General features: G+C 36.4%; 1 protein-coding gene across 8 annotated transcripts in view; it reads right to left on the reverse strand.

Moving 5' to 3' along the window:
- Positions 1–580: 580 nt before the first annotated feature.
- Positions 581–15,914, reverse strand: part of LOC127651226 (serine/threonine-protein kinase DCLK2-like) — an 82,291-nt gene continuing 66,957 nt past the window's right edge. For 4 of the 8 annotated variants that reach the window (XM_052136964.1, XM_052136962.1, XM_052136963.1 and 1 more), the window contains 7 exons: positions 14,496–14,642; positions 13,938–14,071; positions 13,564–13,641; positions 13,189–13,285; positions 11,867–11,953; positions 7,699–7,812; positions 581–2,142 (listed from right to left, as the gene is read on the reverse strand). In XM_052136964.1, coding sequence (XP_051992924.1) covers positions 1,813–2,142; positions 7,699–7,812; positions 11,867–11,953; positions 13,189–13,285; positions 13,564–13,641; positions 13,938–14,071; positions 14,496–14,642 — 987 coding nt within the window. In that variant the 3' untranslated portion in view covers positions 581–1,812. Of the gene's footprint in view, positions 2,143–5,776; positions 5,860–7,698; positions 7,813–11,866; positions 11,954–13,188; positions 13,286–13,563; positions 13,642–13,937; positions 14,072–14,495; positions 14,643–15,914 lie in introns of all 8 variants that reach the window. The other 4 variants (XM_052136965.1, XM_052136961.1, XR_007971541.1 and 1 more) reach the window with 3 other exon arrangements.

Raw genomic sequence — 15,914 nt, forward strand, 5'->3', positions numbered from 1 at the left:
CCTACCTGCCTAGTGTTTAGTGCATTGCATAAACATAATTATCTGCATAAACGTGAGTCTTTGATTTGACTACATATAATAAATATAAACATACAAAAACACATACTATGCTTATTAACAGTGTAAGAAAAAAGTTATCTCATATGTCTTCCAATAAAGAAATCTGATATATGGAAATGAACATAAGAAACATAGTTTATATATTTGGGCTTGTAGGCTACATATAGCCTAATCAAATTAGATTATAATAAACTATGATTTAGGAAAACGTGTTAGCCTTTTTGAAAACATTCACATTTTAGTCATTTAAAATATATGTTGTTGCATGTTTAAGCAAGTGACTTAAAATAAGCCTACTTTTTACATCATATGTTGTATCAGATTAGATTTTCAGATTTGTATGGGTTTAATCTGATAACTATGTAATGTCAAATGGAACCAAAACATGAATTTACATTGTACTACTACTACTATTACAACTAATAATAATAATAATAAATAAAATGTCTATTAGCAAAGTGATAGAAGAAAGAGTAAACAATAAGACAAGGATAAATAACAACAAGATAATTTTATTGCATTTCCTTTTGAATACTGGTGTGATGATAAAGAACACTAATAGAAAATTACATATTTAAACATTTAATTTTGCCTGCAAGAGATAATACTGACTAGAATAGATCAAATAGATCCCTAGTGAGCCAAATAGATCCCTAGTGTGCCTAAAGCATCAAATACCTGACTTATTGTGGCCATATTTCTCAAAACCTTCAATACATACCAAATATTTTGCAGAACATTTTGTTAAGGAGGACTTCATGCCATTTACTGTACCTACACCAATACAAATTTTCACCACAGTTTGTTTTTTGTTTGTTTGTTTTGTATATATTACATGTTTTGGGAAATCTGACCAGGGTGAGCACTGTAAAAGTACTGAGAAAACAACAGATCTAGCACATGAAGCAATATATGATAAATGCAAGATGGATTGTAATCTAATACAGAGTCACTTTTGCGTCTGTTGGCTCTATTGAGACAGAAATTAAAATATCATGCACTTAATGCCTTTGATTGATAAATAACAAACTATTCTAAAAGTACAATTTCACATGGTTTCTAATCTGTACAAATAAGTTAGCAAAAGAAGATGACTATTAACAATTCCTACTGATTTCTTGCTTTGCTGGCTCATGACTCTAAACTATTGCAAAATTACTCCAGAACGAAGTAGAGCTAGACGCACCCTCTTAAGAAAACACACACACAGCCCCACACCCATCAAAAGGCAGACTGCTTTCTTCTGCGTTGCAGTAGAATCAAAAATTATAAAATTCAAGCAGTCTATCTTCAAACATTCTAAACACTCAAAGAAAAGAGAACATACTTTCAAGTTTTAGCAGGACAAGTTTCAAAAAGTTTTTTTTTTTTTTCAGTAGCATCTTAAATCCACCAGTGACCACCATACAAAACTTGCTGCTTACATGCCAGTAATTACAAAAGCAGAGCACAGGATCTTTGAAATCCAAAGCACTTATATACGATCAATCACACATAAAGCCCTCAAGCCCACCCTGGGTTCTGGGATCGGAAGCCATTGATGGGTGTGCAAAACTGGAAGCAGGAATGGTACATAGTCCAGAAGACAAGCAGGTGACCACTATACAGACACTTCTGACCATACTATGTTAGAATGTATATACAAACATTTGCAGGGCTGCTTATTATTTATTTCTGTTTTTATTTATTTATGTTTGGAATTGTCACTTTTTCATATTGTTTTCCCAAAAGGTTGAGCAGTGCTCTATTATGTTATTTTTCCTCTGGAAATCCCTTGGTGGCCTCGGCCTCAGCGTTGTGCTGGGGGAAGGTGGGAGGGACAGAGGAGATGGGAGACTGGAGTAGATGTGGGGCAGAGGAAGTGGAGGGCAAAGGCTGAACTGAAGGTGCTGGTGTGTTAGGGGTTGTTGAGGCTAACGGCTCAACAGTTGCAGCACCCTTGGACTCCTCTGATTGGGCAGACGACCGTCTCCTGTAGGAGCGTCTTCTCTCTGGGTGGGAGGAGGGACTCTTTCCTAGAGGGGGGTTGCGGTCTTGACGACGGCGAGAAAGCTGGATGGTTTCCTTATCTAGAGCTGTATTCTACAGGAGAGAGACAATGTTCATGTTAATGTTCACATGAGTGGGTGCACCTGTCCAAAAAATGGAAAGGGAAATACAATTGAACAGGGAAAGATGAGATGAAGTTAAGGTCTGGGAGTTCGAAGAAGAGATACAATCAATTATAAATATTCAATAAATACAGCGTTCTGTTTCAAATGTTGAGATTTTTCTTTCTTTTGCTGTCAGAGGAAGTATGTGTATATGCTAAGCAGTGTCAGATACAGGAAAGCATGAAGGACCTGATTTCACTGAAAGGTCAGTACTATTAATTACCTCAGAGGTGGAAGGATACCACAGATGTCAAGGAGACAGTTTTAGCAAAGAAAGACAGAAAATGGCAAGAGTGAGATAACCACCATTGAAGTTCACTGCAGAATAAAAGCAAGCCAATAATTCTCTTGGTTGGCAAGCTGGCAATTTTTCTTTGCTAAAGTTATCCATTGTAGTTTTTCAATTATGTTCCAATGATTCAGGGATGGACTGGGACTAAAACAGGATGGGGCCTACACTGGCACAACACAACCCGCAGCACATTGGTTGTCCAATGCCTTGGCAATGGCAATGTATCTTCCAATGGGCAATGCCTTGAATCCTACATACATTTAAAGGCACTAGTGTTTGTAATTTCCAGGAACATTCCAAAAAGAAGCAGCAAATGAAAAAGCATTCTTTCCCAATTCAGTCCTCAACTTAGGGACTAGAACCCATAAGTTAAGGATCATGTACAGTCAGATGGATGTTGTCACAAAATAAGTTGCAACAGGGTGATCAGGATTATGTTTCACTCTTGAGGGATCTTTTTCGCAATAACAACCGGTACACTGTACATTATCCCGCTTACACAGCTACAATCCAAGTAAATAAATAGTACATACAATCTTGAATTGCATGAAATTACTATATTATATGAGAAGGATGAAATCGATGAACAGTTCTGTTAGTGTTTATTTAGTAAATAATGACTGTCTGATGGTTCATTATCCAGCTTATTACAAAACATCTTGCCAAATAAATAAATAAATTGACATGAATCATTCATTTGAGTTGAATAATTTTGTTAGCTTACTTGTAGAGATCACACAATGATCTGAGAAGCAGGACACGCAATACCTGGATGACCTGTTATGTCTTAAAGTAAGGTTGTTCCCCAGAAACATCAGACCACTAGATGGTGCCATTGACCATTAAATATTGAGTATTCCAGAGACCCGTGTAATATACAATTTCATCTGAATGTAGGCTGTAGTGAAAATTTGAATGAATATTAACTAGTGTTCCAAGATATGTGGGCAAATAATCGTTTAGCGCTTTGTAAAGAAAGGTGTAACAATGAAGTAAGCCCAGAGTACACTTTGGTTTTGATGCAGAAACTTAGCGTCGAGCGTATAGTCGAATGCTAGCCTTTTAAAGTATACTTCATTTGCTTGTGGACACATACACAGCAGGCAGTTGGCACATGCATGCTATGACTGCTATAAGACTATTTCTCTTTTGGAGTTTAGACCCATAAAATTAGTTATACATGAGTTACATGAGTTATACAAATGCAGGTATCTCACAACTGCTAGCGCGTTGTCAGTTGCATGGGAGACCACAGTTCAATCCCCACTCAAACGAGGAAGTAATCTTGATTGTATAAACAATCACGTGCATGATAAGGAGATTGCATTTTTATCCCTAACATTGCATTTCATCTCTATTAATGGTTAAGTTTATATTTGGGTATTGGTTGAGGGGTAGATTAAATACAATTAGCATTCTCTTCACTGTTTTGCACCCTGTTCATCTTAAAAATAATTATTTTTACTACTGGCTTCTGGCGACCTCTCCTGGATATAAATGGCTGTCACACTTGTTTATAAGTTCTGAAACACTTACCGCTTTAGAATCTGGGGCAGTGTTTTAAAATTCGGTAAAAGTATACCGATTTCGGCTAAAGAAAAATCAGCACACACTTTCTGATATTTATGTGAGATCAGGCTGCTATATGTATGTTGTAAATACATATTTGGACACACAGCCGATAAGTTGATCAGCCCACCAAGAAAATACTAATGCCCCCTATGGCCAGTCCATCCCTGCATTGACTTTTCTCTTACTGAAAAATTGTCTCTTCAGTGGTGTTACTCTCACTTTCTCCCAGTTCTGCTTAAAGGGTGTATGTGTAGAAACAGAGGCGGGGAGGGAGGAGCAAAGCAGTTAGTGTTAGTACATACCATTGCCTTGGAGCTAGTCAGAGGATAGCAATGCCATGGGGAGAGCAGAAGCAGAGGACAGAGACTAGTCTTACTCACAGAGCACATACATCACAAATCCATACACAACACTGTAACAGAAGAAACTCTAACACTTCAGCTGAGGGACATTTCACAAGAAAAATATAACAAACAATATAATAATCTCTTAAATTGGGACATATTTGATTAAAGCGGAAGAAAGCCACTTAAACTGTGATCTGTGGTCATTTTGTTTGTGTGTGTATGTGCGTGTGTGTTCCTCAGCTGTGGTTAAAATCAGTGATGCAGATAGAGCTGAAAAAAACTACTAAATGATTAGATAAATCAATATACTGCCTACTAAAACTCATAATAAATAAATAAATAAAAACATTAATGTAGGTGTCTTAAAGTCTATTTAAAACCTTCAGGTTAATATTTCATCCAAGGCAATTTATGTGCATAATTATGCTTCTCTCTCTCACACACAGTCATTTAAATAACTAGGTTGTTGGATTTACTTTTTTATATTATTACACAGCTTTCTAAAATATTTGATTCTGATTGTTCATTATATTTTTGTGCAATGACTGCTATACTATATACAGTAATTGACTGTTATCATAGGCAACTGATTTTATACTATTTTATAGCTCCATGATCTCTTTCTTCTCACATTACAAAATTATTTTAACTCAAATCAATCTCTCATGTCCATTTATTTAAATATTTAGCCATATAATGAGAATGGTATTGTACAGTCAGTCAGTCATCATCGCAAATTAAACCCCTTCAGGATGATACAAGTCCTGATCACACTTTTAGCATTTATTTTGCCATAATGACTGGCTGACTGTACATTATCCCTTGCTTATAGCACTTGGCCAGCAAGTGGCAGATTTTCACAATCTCAGATAAAAGAAAAGGTTCATTTTGAGGACATTGGCAGCTGCCATTAAATAGACCTTTTCTAGATTTCGTGAGAGAGAGAGAGAGAGAGAAGCCATCGGATTGCAGTGTTAATATTCCAAGCAGTCAGTAATGCATGCATGCAATACAAACCTTGAGAACCCAGAGAGAAATATAAAACAGTAGTATGCAACACAAAAGAGTGTGGCACAGATTCTTACAGCAATAAAATATTCCAAAGAGCCACCATGAGCATGTAGTGGAATGAGAAGGTATGAAGATGGGATGCAGACTGGGAATGGCTGTCTTTTAGAATTATTAGCAAGACCAGCAAATGTTGAAGAGGAAAACCCGTAAGAGTAAACAAAGTGCAGACAGGATGCAGAGAGTTCTAGATTTAGACCGAATTTTAGACAGACTATAGTGTTTTAGTAGAGAGTAGAGCGCTGAAGCTTATCAAAAGCAGGTTTAGGTTTGGAGTCAAATACCCAATATCCAGTTGCAGACATCACAGCAAATCTTGGGACCACAAGAGTGGGGTGTAGATACAGCCCTGCCCTTACAGTTCAAACTGTCAAATGAGATTCACATCAGTACACATTCTGGCTGAGAGTCCCCACTGCTGCACTTTCAAATGATGTAGTGCATTACGCCATCAGAATTTTAAAAGTTATATATTTTTTCCGAATGTTTTATGGTAAAACGAAGCCATTAAACTGTTTTCACACCTACAGTATACAATGCTGTTGATTCTGCTACAATTGCGGATTGAGGTGCTATAATATAACTACTGTACCAATAAAGTTATAATAAAATGAATATTTTAACTGAATTGACCCCAAATACAGTGGGGTCCAAAATTTAAATCTGAAAATAAACAAAGTTTGTTAGTCCTCCAAAAAGTGGCATTTTAAAATGTGTAAAAATAAAGAACAGTTGTGATATAAAATAACTGGGATTCTAGGTCACTAATCAAATCAGACAATTTGTGACATTGATCATGTAAAATCCTTACAAAACCTTTAAAAAAAAAAAAGGTGAGATTGCCTCCACTGAAACACACAAGATTATCTTTTAAACATTCTCAGTTCTCTTTGGAATGTCTTTTTAAATTCAACATTTCACTCAAATTGTTAGGCTGACGGGGGCCGTGAGTAAAGACACTGACAACCACCCCTAGAGTAGCAAGTTCAAATCCAGGGCGTGCTGAGTGACTCCAGCCAGGTCTCTTAAGCAACCAAATTGACCCAGTTGCAAGGGAGTGTAGAGTCACATGGGGTAACCTCCTCGTGGTCGCTATAATGTGGTTCTCGCTCTCGGTGGGGCACGTGGTACGTTGTGTGTGGAAGCCTCCACGTGCACTATGTCTCCGCGGTTATGCGCTCAACAAGCCACGTGATAAGGATTGACGGTCTCAACTGAGATTCGTCCTCGCCACCCGGATTGAGGCGAGCCACTACGTCACCACGAGGACTCAGAGCACATTGGAAATTGGGCATTCCAAATTTGGGAGAAAAAGGGGAGAAAATAAAACAATAATAATAAAAATTGTTACGCTGACAACATACTGTAATTTATAAATATGAACAATGTTATTTAAGTACAGACTGAGATAAAAAATTAGAAGAACAATTAATCCTTGTTAATTATAATAACCTTCTTATATAAATATAATTATTTCCAATAATAATTTATCCTCCTGCATAATGGTTCAAGTACAAAGAATGAGCAATGGACAGTATTCGTGATCATGACAATGAAGACAATGTAAACACCACTGAAACACTGAAGCCAATACATAAAGTGAAACTAACAAGTCCTGCCAGTGAGAGGGCTAGCATTGAGGGTGTATGGTGCAGAGTGAACAACATAACTTCCTGTCAAGTCTTACAGGTACAGGAAATGAGGTCACCAGTGCATTGGGATGTAAATTTAAGACATGAAGGTGGAATTGGAAATGGCTGTAAATGCCTCAGAACTCTTTAGAACATTCTGCCAACAATTATGAGTCGTTCTGCCTTAGTCAGACAATTCCACATCCTATGAAATTTCAGGGGACAATGTGCTCTGTAGCATTTTCTAATTTCAGAGCTCTGGCATATTTTGTGCTTGCTTGCTTACAATACCGTAATCTCTAATGATCTGACATTTGGCAGTTATGTAAGTCATGAGCTCCGAGGGAGACAAACTGATTGATTTGAAGCAGGTTTTTGTTGTATACAGTGGCTGTGATTTCAGTGACGGCTGTGCTTTGGAATTATATATAATCCAAATTCTAATCATTCAGGACCGCATGAAAGAAAATGGTCAAATTTAAAGTGTACTAGTGCATAGTGGGCTACAACAGCTACAGTTATGATATGTAGACTCTATATTGGATGTATGTGCTAGTGTGTGTTTGTGTGCTCACCATAATAACAGAGACTCCAGGGGTTGTGTTGCTCTGTTTCTGCACAGAGATAAAGTGCTTTTTGAGTTTACCTGCCACCTCCATCTTCATATTGTTTTCCATTGCAGCATCCTCCTGTTGGTTATTAGAGAGTATTAGGATATGCCAATTAGTGTCCACCAGAGCAGTCAAAGTACATTTTATCTGTCAGTTCCGAAAAGTCATTTGAAAGCCAACAATAAGCCCTAATGTTCAAATGTAGTCACAATACAACACAACACATGCGAAACACTTTAAAGTGATAGTTCACCCAAAAATGAAAATTCTCTCATCATTTACTCACCCTCATGATATCCCAGGTGTGTGTGACTTTCTTTCTTCAGTAGAACACATTTGAAGAAAAACTCAGTAGGTCCTTAAAATTCAAGTGGATAGTGATCAGACCTTTGAAGCCCAAACATCACGGACAGTCAGCATAAACGTCATCCATATGACTCCAGTGGTTAAATTAATGTCTTATAAAGTGATAAGATCACTTCTGATGTGAAAAAGATCAATATTTAAGTTCTTTTTAACTATATAACATCTATTCCAGTCAGCAGCTGTATGAGCATGTGAAGTAATCATGTTGGCATGTTCACACGAGAACTGACACGTGCAACACACCTGGAGGAGCAGCGCTGTTTACATCTGAGAAGGAGGAATGCTGAACAGAAGCATGTAGACCTGTATTTGTATCTGTATGTTTTTCACAATGGTGCTTTTTTGTGCTTATCCTGGATGTCTCAATTGAGAGAAAAGCATGAGATTACGTCCGCAACATAGCAACGCAAATACATCACACAAGAGACCACATGAACTCAGCCCTCTCATGACGTGAACAGTCATACTGTTGCTGAATGGAAGATTTATAGTTAAAAAGTACTTAAATATTTATTTTTTTTCACACCAAAAGCAATTGTATCACATTAAGGCATTAATTTAACCACTAGAGTTGTATGACGTTTCTGCTGACTGTCCGATCACCATCCATTTGCATTTTAAGGACCTACTGAGCTAAGATATTTTTCTCGTTTTCTTCAAATATGTTCTGCTGAAGAAAGTAATTCACATCTGGGTGGCATGAGGGTAAGTCAATTATGAGAGAATTAAAATTTTTGAACTATCCATTCAAATATTAAAATTTTCTGGTAACTTGTTTTGTCTTACTGGTTCATTCCACTTCTAATATGAGTGGAATGAGTACCTGAGTACCTGAGCTGTATCACTGGCTAGTTTTTAATGCCATGTATATACAGTACAGTACTGGCAAAATATGGAAACAATTCCCATCCTACAAAATAATGATTGTTATTCTCGCTGCTTCTTTATTAGCTGTTTTTGTTGAAAGGGGTCATGTCATGAAGAATAACATTTTCCTTGATATTTTAACATATAAGAGGTCTTTCTACTATAAAACTTACTGTAAATTTCAGAACTCACAACTTAATCCCCAATTCAATAAAAGCATTTATTGAAACCAAGCTGTCAAAAAGCCTCTTTCTCTACTTCCGTAATATTGTGATGTCACAAAGCATACTCATTAATTCATGACCGCCTCTATAGCAACAACATTAATGTCTACTTTACATCATTGCACCCTTGGCCCAGCCCACTGGCCCTGGGAGTCAATTTGTAAACAAAGAGAGAGCAGGGCAAACAGCGTGGCCCAGTGTGGTCTAACTATTCCAAAACACCAAATGGGACCCATCTGTCCTATTTTGAATTATTGTTGTAATCATGTACTACACAGACATCTTTGACAGTTGTCATGTCTCTGGTGCCGCTTTTAAAAGACAAAGTGTCAAATTATTACAACTCAGCTTTAAGCCATTTGGTTACATTCAGCTGCTGCCACATGTTGTGTGCACAAACCACTCAACATACTGTTTTTTCACCCATCTGAGCTATTTAAAATTGTTAGTGTATTTAAACACACACAAAATGGATGTCTCTAATAGTTTTAATGCGCTTCTGACGTGTGCACCTCAGAACAAGATGATACTGGAAACTGGATGTGTCTTCATTGTACTTTGGACTATGAATGTGTGTCATGTGGATATGTCATCAGCGTATTTCAGCATCGATTGCTTGTGAATCAGTCATAAAACGATTCAAACTTTGCAAGGGATTTGTCATTGAAGGATGGGGTGGTTAAAAATACTATTGGACCCGATCAAAAACGTAAGTAAACTGTTCCATTCATGAACATTTGAAATGTCATGACTGTTTGATAGTAGGGGTGTGCAGCAAAGCCATTATCTGTATTAGTATCTGTGTCTGTTCATACCACAAAATTATCTGTATCTGTCTCTGTATTCGGATAGAACCGGTTGTGGGTGGGGCTTAAACTGAAAGTGCATCAAAACTACTGTAAATGAAACACCCATTTTTAAGTGTTACTCTTACATTTATAGTTTCTCTGAATAAACTATGCCTTGTATGTGCCTTTTCATAATAATAATAATAATAATTCCACTCGTCAATTCCCATTGGCCTTTTATCAAGGTTCAGAGGTGTCTCAGGCTCTCAAGAGTTACCCCTGGAGTCAATACATCGACACAACGTCTCGTTCCCTCCACCAGTGAATGGAGGTTAAGGAAGAAACCAGGACTGTTTAGGCTATAAATATATACAGTACATGAGAATCACATGTGAATTGTGTGATACATTAACACAGACATTTCAAGATGTGGAACGTGTATATCACTGATGTGCAAAGAACAGGGGCTTAAGTGGTGCAAACCCCTGCCCCTTTTTTTCACAAATCTAATGGTGCCCTTTTAAGCGGAGGTACCTTTAAGAGCATGGAGATTTAAGCGGAGGTGTCTTAACCCCCCCCAGATTTCTCTTCGCACTCTGTCTATTTCCTTTCGCCCCCACCCTTGCAAAGGTCAGTGTATGTCATTGGTGTATATGATGTTGTATCTTTGTTAATATTACACTTGACAAGCTCCAGACGTGCACAATTAACAGGGACCGCAAACAGAGGCCATCCGATCTGAAATAACATGGGCGCATTTTCATTCATAAGGTTTACACATTAGAAATATTGGCTGCAAAGTTTCATAAATTTGTTGTAATTTTGGATATGTTTATTTAAAATGTCGCTTTATTCTTGTGCTTTTTGAATAATCAGACATCCAAATACTTTTTATATTATTCAGATAAATCCATTATTCGTTTTGAAGTCATTATTCGTGCCTTTTCGAATAAGGTATTCAGCTTCAGGCAAATCCCTATTTGATCGTTTATGGTGCTGAAACCTTGTCTACACCGGGCGTGTCCGTTGACGCGACGGCTTGAGGCTGTCTACACCGGGGGCATTGACACAAACTTTTTAAACCGTTTATTTGTGTTGTTGTTGGCAGTAGCAGTGCCAGAACGTGCAGCGCAAAATGGAACGGGAAATCTGTTTACTGATATGGATGCATCCATGGTAGACCGCATCATTGATTATAATGGGTTCTATTGCTTTTGATGTGACGCGCCTCTCACGTCCAGTTGTGCTTGAGATGAACAGATTAGTACATCTGGATGCAATGTGTTGAATCTCTTTTATGTGTAAACCCTGAAATGTAGTTTTATAATATCGTGGAGATGTTCATTCTCTTCCGATTTAATTTAAAAATGGCTGTATTTGTGGTGCTGTGCGATGTTAGCCAATTAGAAAAGTGGGGGTTTATGTTGCCATTTAATGGAGGAGCTGAGGCCATAACCGAGCGATTAGACAGAGAACCACAAACAGGTGGAAAATTATCATATAAATTATTACTAAATTACGAAGATAATAAAACTCTCTCTCTCTCTCTCTCTCTCTCTCTCTCTCTCTCTATATATATATATATATATAAAAAGAGCATTTCATGAGCCTTTTAACCTCAACAATGGCAGTTTCTCATTTGAAGATAATCACAGGCATATTGAACCTGCTAATACAGAGTGAATTTAATTACTCATTATGTATATCAATGTATATTTAAAAGATAGGTAATATTAATATTTGTTTGGTAAATTTATGAGGAACACCACTTGTGCCTAGTCCTGTTACTCAGTATGTAAAATAATGTCTGAAATGTAAAAAAGTATTTTGATATTTTAGTTTAAAGCATCATCTAAAAAAACACGACATCCATCCACATAAACACACATTTACCGTGACCCAGGGATGAGAGAGCACATCCTCTGCAGTGTATCTGGCCTCCACGTTTACCTGCAGCATGCGACCAATCAACACCTATGACAACACATGGGGAAATATTAGATGTTCCAAAGCTAGGAATTATGATACAAGATTAAGGATTTTATTTTTATCATTTGGATAAGTAGATATGCAAAGCCTCCAAACATCAAACATTGGCAAAGGGCTATTTGAACCACTTTTTTTTATTTTGCAATGTCACATGTTGAAAAAATTGAGTCTATATCTCAATGATATACAGTAATTACAATACTTATTGATTATGTCTTATAAGGTCATACATTTGCAGAATGTTCTTTGGTCTCTCTACTGTTAGTCTTACGATAAAACATGCTCAGACAAGAAAGCTGACCCCCTGCTTTATCTATGGAACATGGGGCTGATTTAACACCTGCCAGAAGAGAAACCACCCTGCTTTCAAAAACCACTAGACCACAAACGTGGTCCAAAATGTTGGTCCAAAGTGTGCTAAAATCAGGCATTTTTGCAAACACTGCTAACAATTCTGCAATTCGGTGCAGAGAAAGATGTTTGAAATTGAGCACACAGAAACACAGAACTAAAGCGGGATGAGGAGAGCATAAGAGGGGGAGGATGTGAACGAGTTGAGATGATGGAGTGAGTAGGATAAAAGAGAGTGGGATGCAGTGGGGACAGGAAATGCAGAATAAGGAATGAAGTAATGTGGTGATATGGGAGTGAGCGAAAGAAAGAGTGAATGTATGGCAATGTTTGGAATACCTTACTAATATAATAATCTTACTATTTCTGCTGTATATAGTATGTGTACTGTGCATAGTATGTACATTTTCTGTATGTGATTATACAACAGAGCACTCCGCATGCAATACTGTATCCTCCAATTCAATGCACCCGACTTGACCTTCATTATATAGTGATTATTGAACCGTAGGTAATTCCCACAATGATTATTAACATCTCTTTTTTTCCTCATCATTTCATTAGGCTGACAAAAACCGAACTGATTAAAAAAACAAAATTATAAAAAAGCTAAATTGCCTTTTTTATTGCCAAGGTAATTCTGTGTGAGTGGATACCACTCACATGCAGTGTCATGGGGTCATGTGACAACAATTAAGTGTGTATTGCTAAATAATACCAACAGTTTCAAATAAACAAAACAGTATGATCTATACAGTTTATACTAAGCTGTATTCTGTAAGTAGTAAGCTAGTATTTTATTATGAAAATAGTCAATGTAAGTACTTGCAGGATGATCTTGTGTAGGATAACTGTCTGACTATACCCACTTTAGCAGAATCAGTGATACTGTCCCAGAAGGGTGAAGGGAACTCTAAACGTCCAACCAGGATTTGATCGAAAAGGTCCTCCTGAAGATTATTCTCACTACAAAAAAAATTAAAATATATATATACTGTATATATACAATTTATATAGTTAAGACACATACAGTATATTTATTCCCATACATAAAGTACTAAGAATTTTCCTATCTAGTGAAGTTTGATTAACAGATGTTTGGACAATAGTTTGTAATATTGATTTTATGCTACATTTAAATGTTTTATGACAAGCTGTATTGTGACTACATTTTAGAAGTACTAATTTTATTGTAGTGGCTGTGTTTCAGAGTGGTAATAGGAGTTGTTTTTAGCTTGTGATACCTGCGGAAAGGTGGAAAGCCACACAGTAGGATGTAGGTAATCACACCAGCTGCCCAGATGTCCACCTTTAGCCCATAGCTACAGCAATGCCCGGCCAGAGGACAAAAAGGACAGAAAATTAATAGAGGATCAAGGAAGTAATAACATTCAACATTTTAAAGGCTTGGAAACAAATCTGATTATTGCACAGCGGCCCCAGAAATTATTTGGACACTTAAGCCACACTTGAAAATTTATGAATGTCAATGCATTAGACAACAAAATATCAAAACAAGAGGCATTTTTCAAAGAATTTATTTCAAGCACACTATTCAAGGAAAACATTTCACAGTAAGATATTTGTCGTTTATCTTGATTTAAAAAATGCATCTTACCCTTGCTCTGCTATGATTTCTGGGGCAACGTAAGTAGGTGTTCCACACACAGTGTACAATGGCCCTTCAACCACTGTGGCCAAGCCAAAATCCCCCAACTTCAAAGACTTTGTACCATCAGGATACTCACACACCTATGACACATGTTATTTTTATCCATCTGCATTTACGATTCATGTACAAAGTGCAAAGTGTTTTTCTATATTTAATACTTCTCAAGTGAAATGATGTCAGAAGGTATGTGATTGTGTGTACACACCAGTACATTCACATGTGTGATGCCTCAGTGTAGGTGTGTGTGGATGTGTATATATACAGTAGTTAATGATTCACAGATTCAGTGTCTCTATACTGCTGTGGGTGTGTGTGTGTACGTTAAAGACAGGTGGATTCTCATGTTTGATGTTTTTCTGTAGGTGTGTGTTGGTTAGTTTAGGCACTAAAGAGTTCTCAGATTTATTTTCTCTGAGCAGGCGTGTGTGGGTGTGCATAACTGTATATTGTATAACTGATGTTGCTGTTAAAGATGTTTTTGTGTGTATTTATGAATTTGCATACCAGTAAGTTCTCAGGTTTAATGTCTCGATGGACAATACACATTCTGTGCAGGTATTTGAGAGCTGCAGCCAGGTTGAATACCATGGCACTAGCGTCTCTCTCTGTGTACTTTGTGGAGGAGGTGATGGCATCAAACAGATCTCCACCCTGGTGAGAAACACAGATTTTAATACACACACACACACACACAGTACATATATATATATATATATATATATATATATATATATATATATATATATATATATATATAGCACAAATAAAAGCTGAATTCACAATTTCACGATTGACTAAAAACATTTCACACTTTTATCGCACTGCCGCATACTGTTTGGACACACCTACTCTTTTTTTTTATTATTACTATTTTATATAATAATGAAACTATGAAAAACACAATTGAAGTATAGGAATAATGCAGTGACCAAAACAGTTAAACAACTCAAAAATATCTAATATTTTAGCTTCTTCAAAGTAACCACCCTTTGCCTAGATTACAGTTCCTCACACTCAAGGACTTCCGATGTACTATATGGTATACACTTGTTGGCTGTTTTTCCTTCACCATCCAGTCCAATTCACGGATTAAATACATTAATTATTTATTTATTAATTGACTGATTAAACATAAATAAAATATATATTTATATTATTTTATAAAGATATAGGCACAATTTATATTTGTCTACAAAACTAATTTAAAGCATTCAAGCACAAGCATTTAAATAAATAAATAAACAGATAGATAGATAGGCAGACAGATAGATTGATACTGTAGATAGATAATAAATAAAGATATTTTTAAAGATATTAGGTAACACTTTACAATAAGGTTCTTTTTGTTAACATTACATGGTATCTGCAGATTCGAAGGAATTAAATGTAAGACTTTTTAAGGCCAAATAAAACAAAAATTTAAGACCACTTTCACAATAAATAAATAGAAAACACATTAAATAATTAATTAGCCGGAAAAACAAACACACTGTAGCTACTTGGATGCCTCCGGACATGTTGTTTTATATTTTATTGTGCATTTATGTGTTTTCTTTTTTAAATAATATAGTACAATATTAAAACTCTAAATTAATTCATTATGTATGCATGTAGCCTATATTGTGACCCATCTCTTTAGTCACTTGTTGTCCAGCAAGACATGATGCAATAGGCCTTATTCACAGTAGCGCCATGTTTGATTTTTAATGGAAATGTAAACGAGGCTGAGAAGGATAGACTTACAGTCTCTTTTATGGCACAGGCGATATAAATCTGTATAAAGCTCCAAGATCACATCTTATTTTCCACAACTCATGTTGTCTGGAGTTTTTTTTTTTTTTTTACTGAGTGTTCTTGAAAATGTAATTTGAAGGGAAATATTTTTTTCAATGTTTTTTCTGCGGAACGATCCAGAAACATTTT

Source organism: Xyrauchen texanus, chromosome 11, assembly GCF_025860055.1.
Source record: "Xyrauchen texanus isolate HMW12.3.18 chromosome 11, RBS_HiC_50CHRs, whole genome shotgun sequence".
NCBI lineage: Eukaryota > Metazoa > Chordata > Actinopteri > Cypriniformes > Catostomidae > Xyrauchen > Xyrauchen texanus.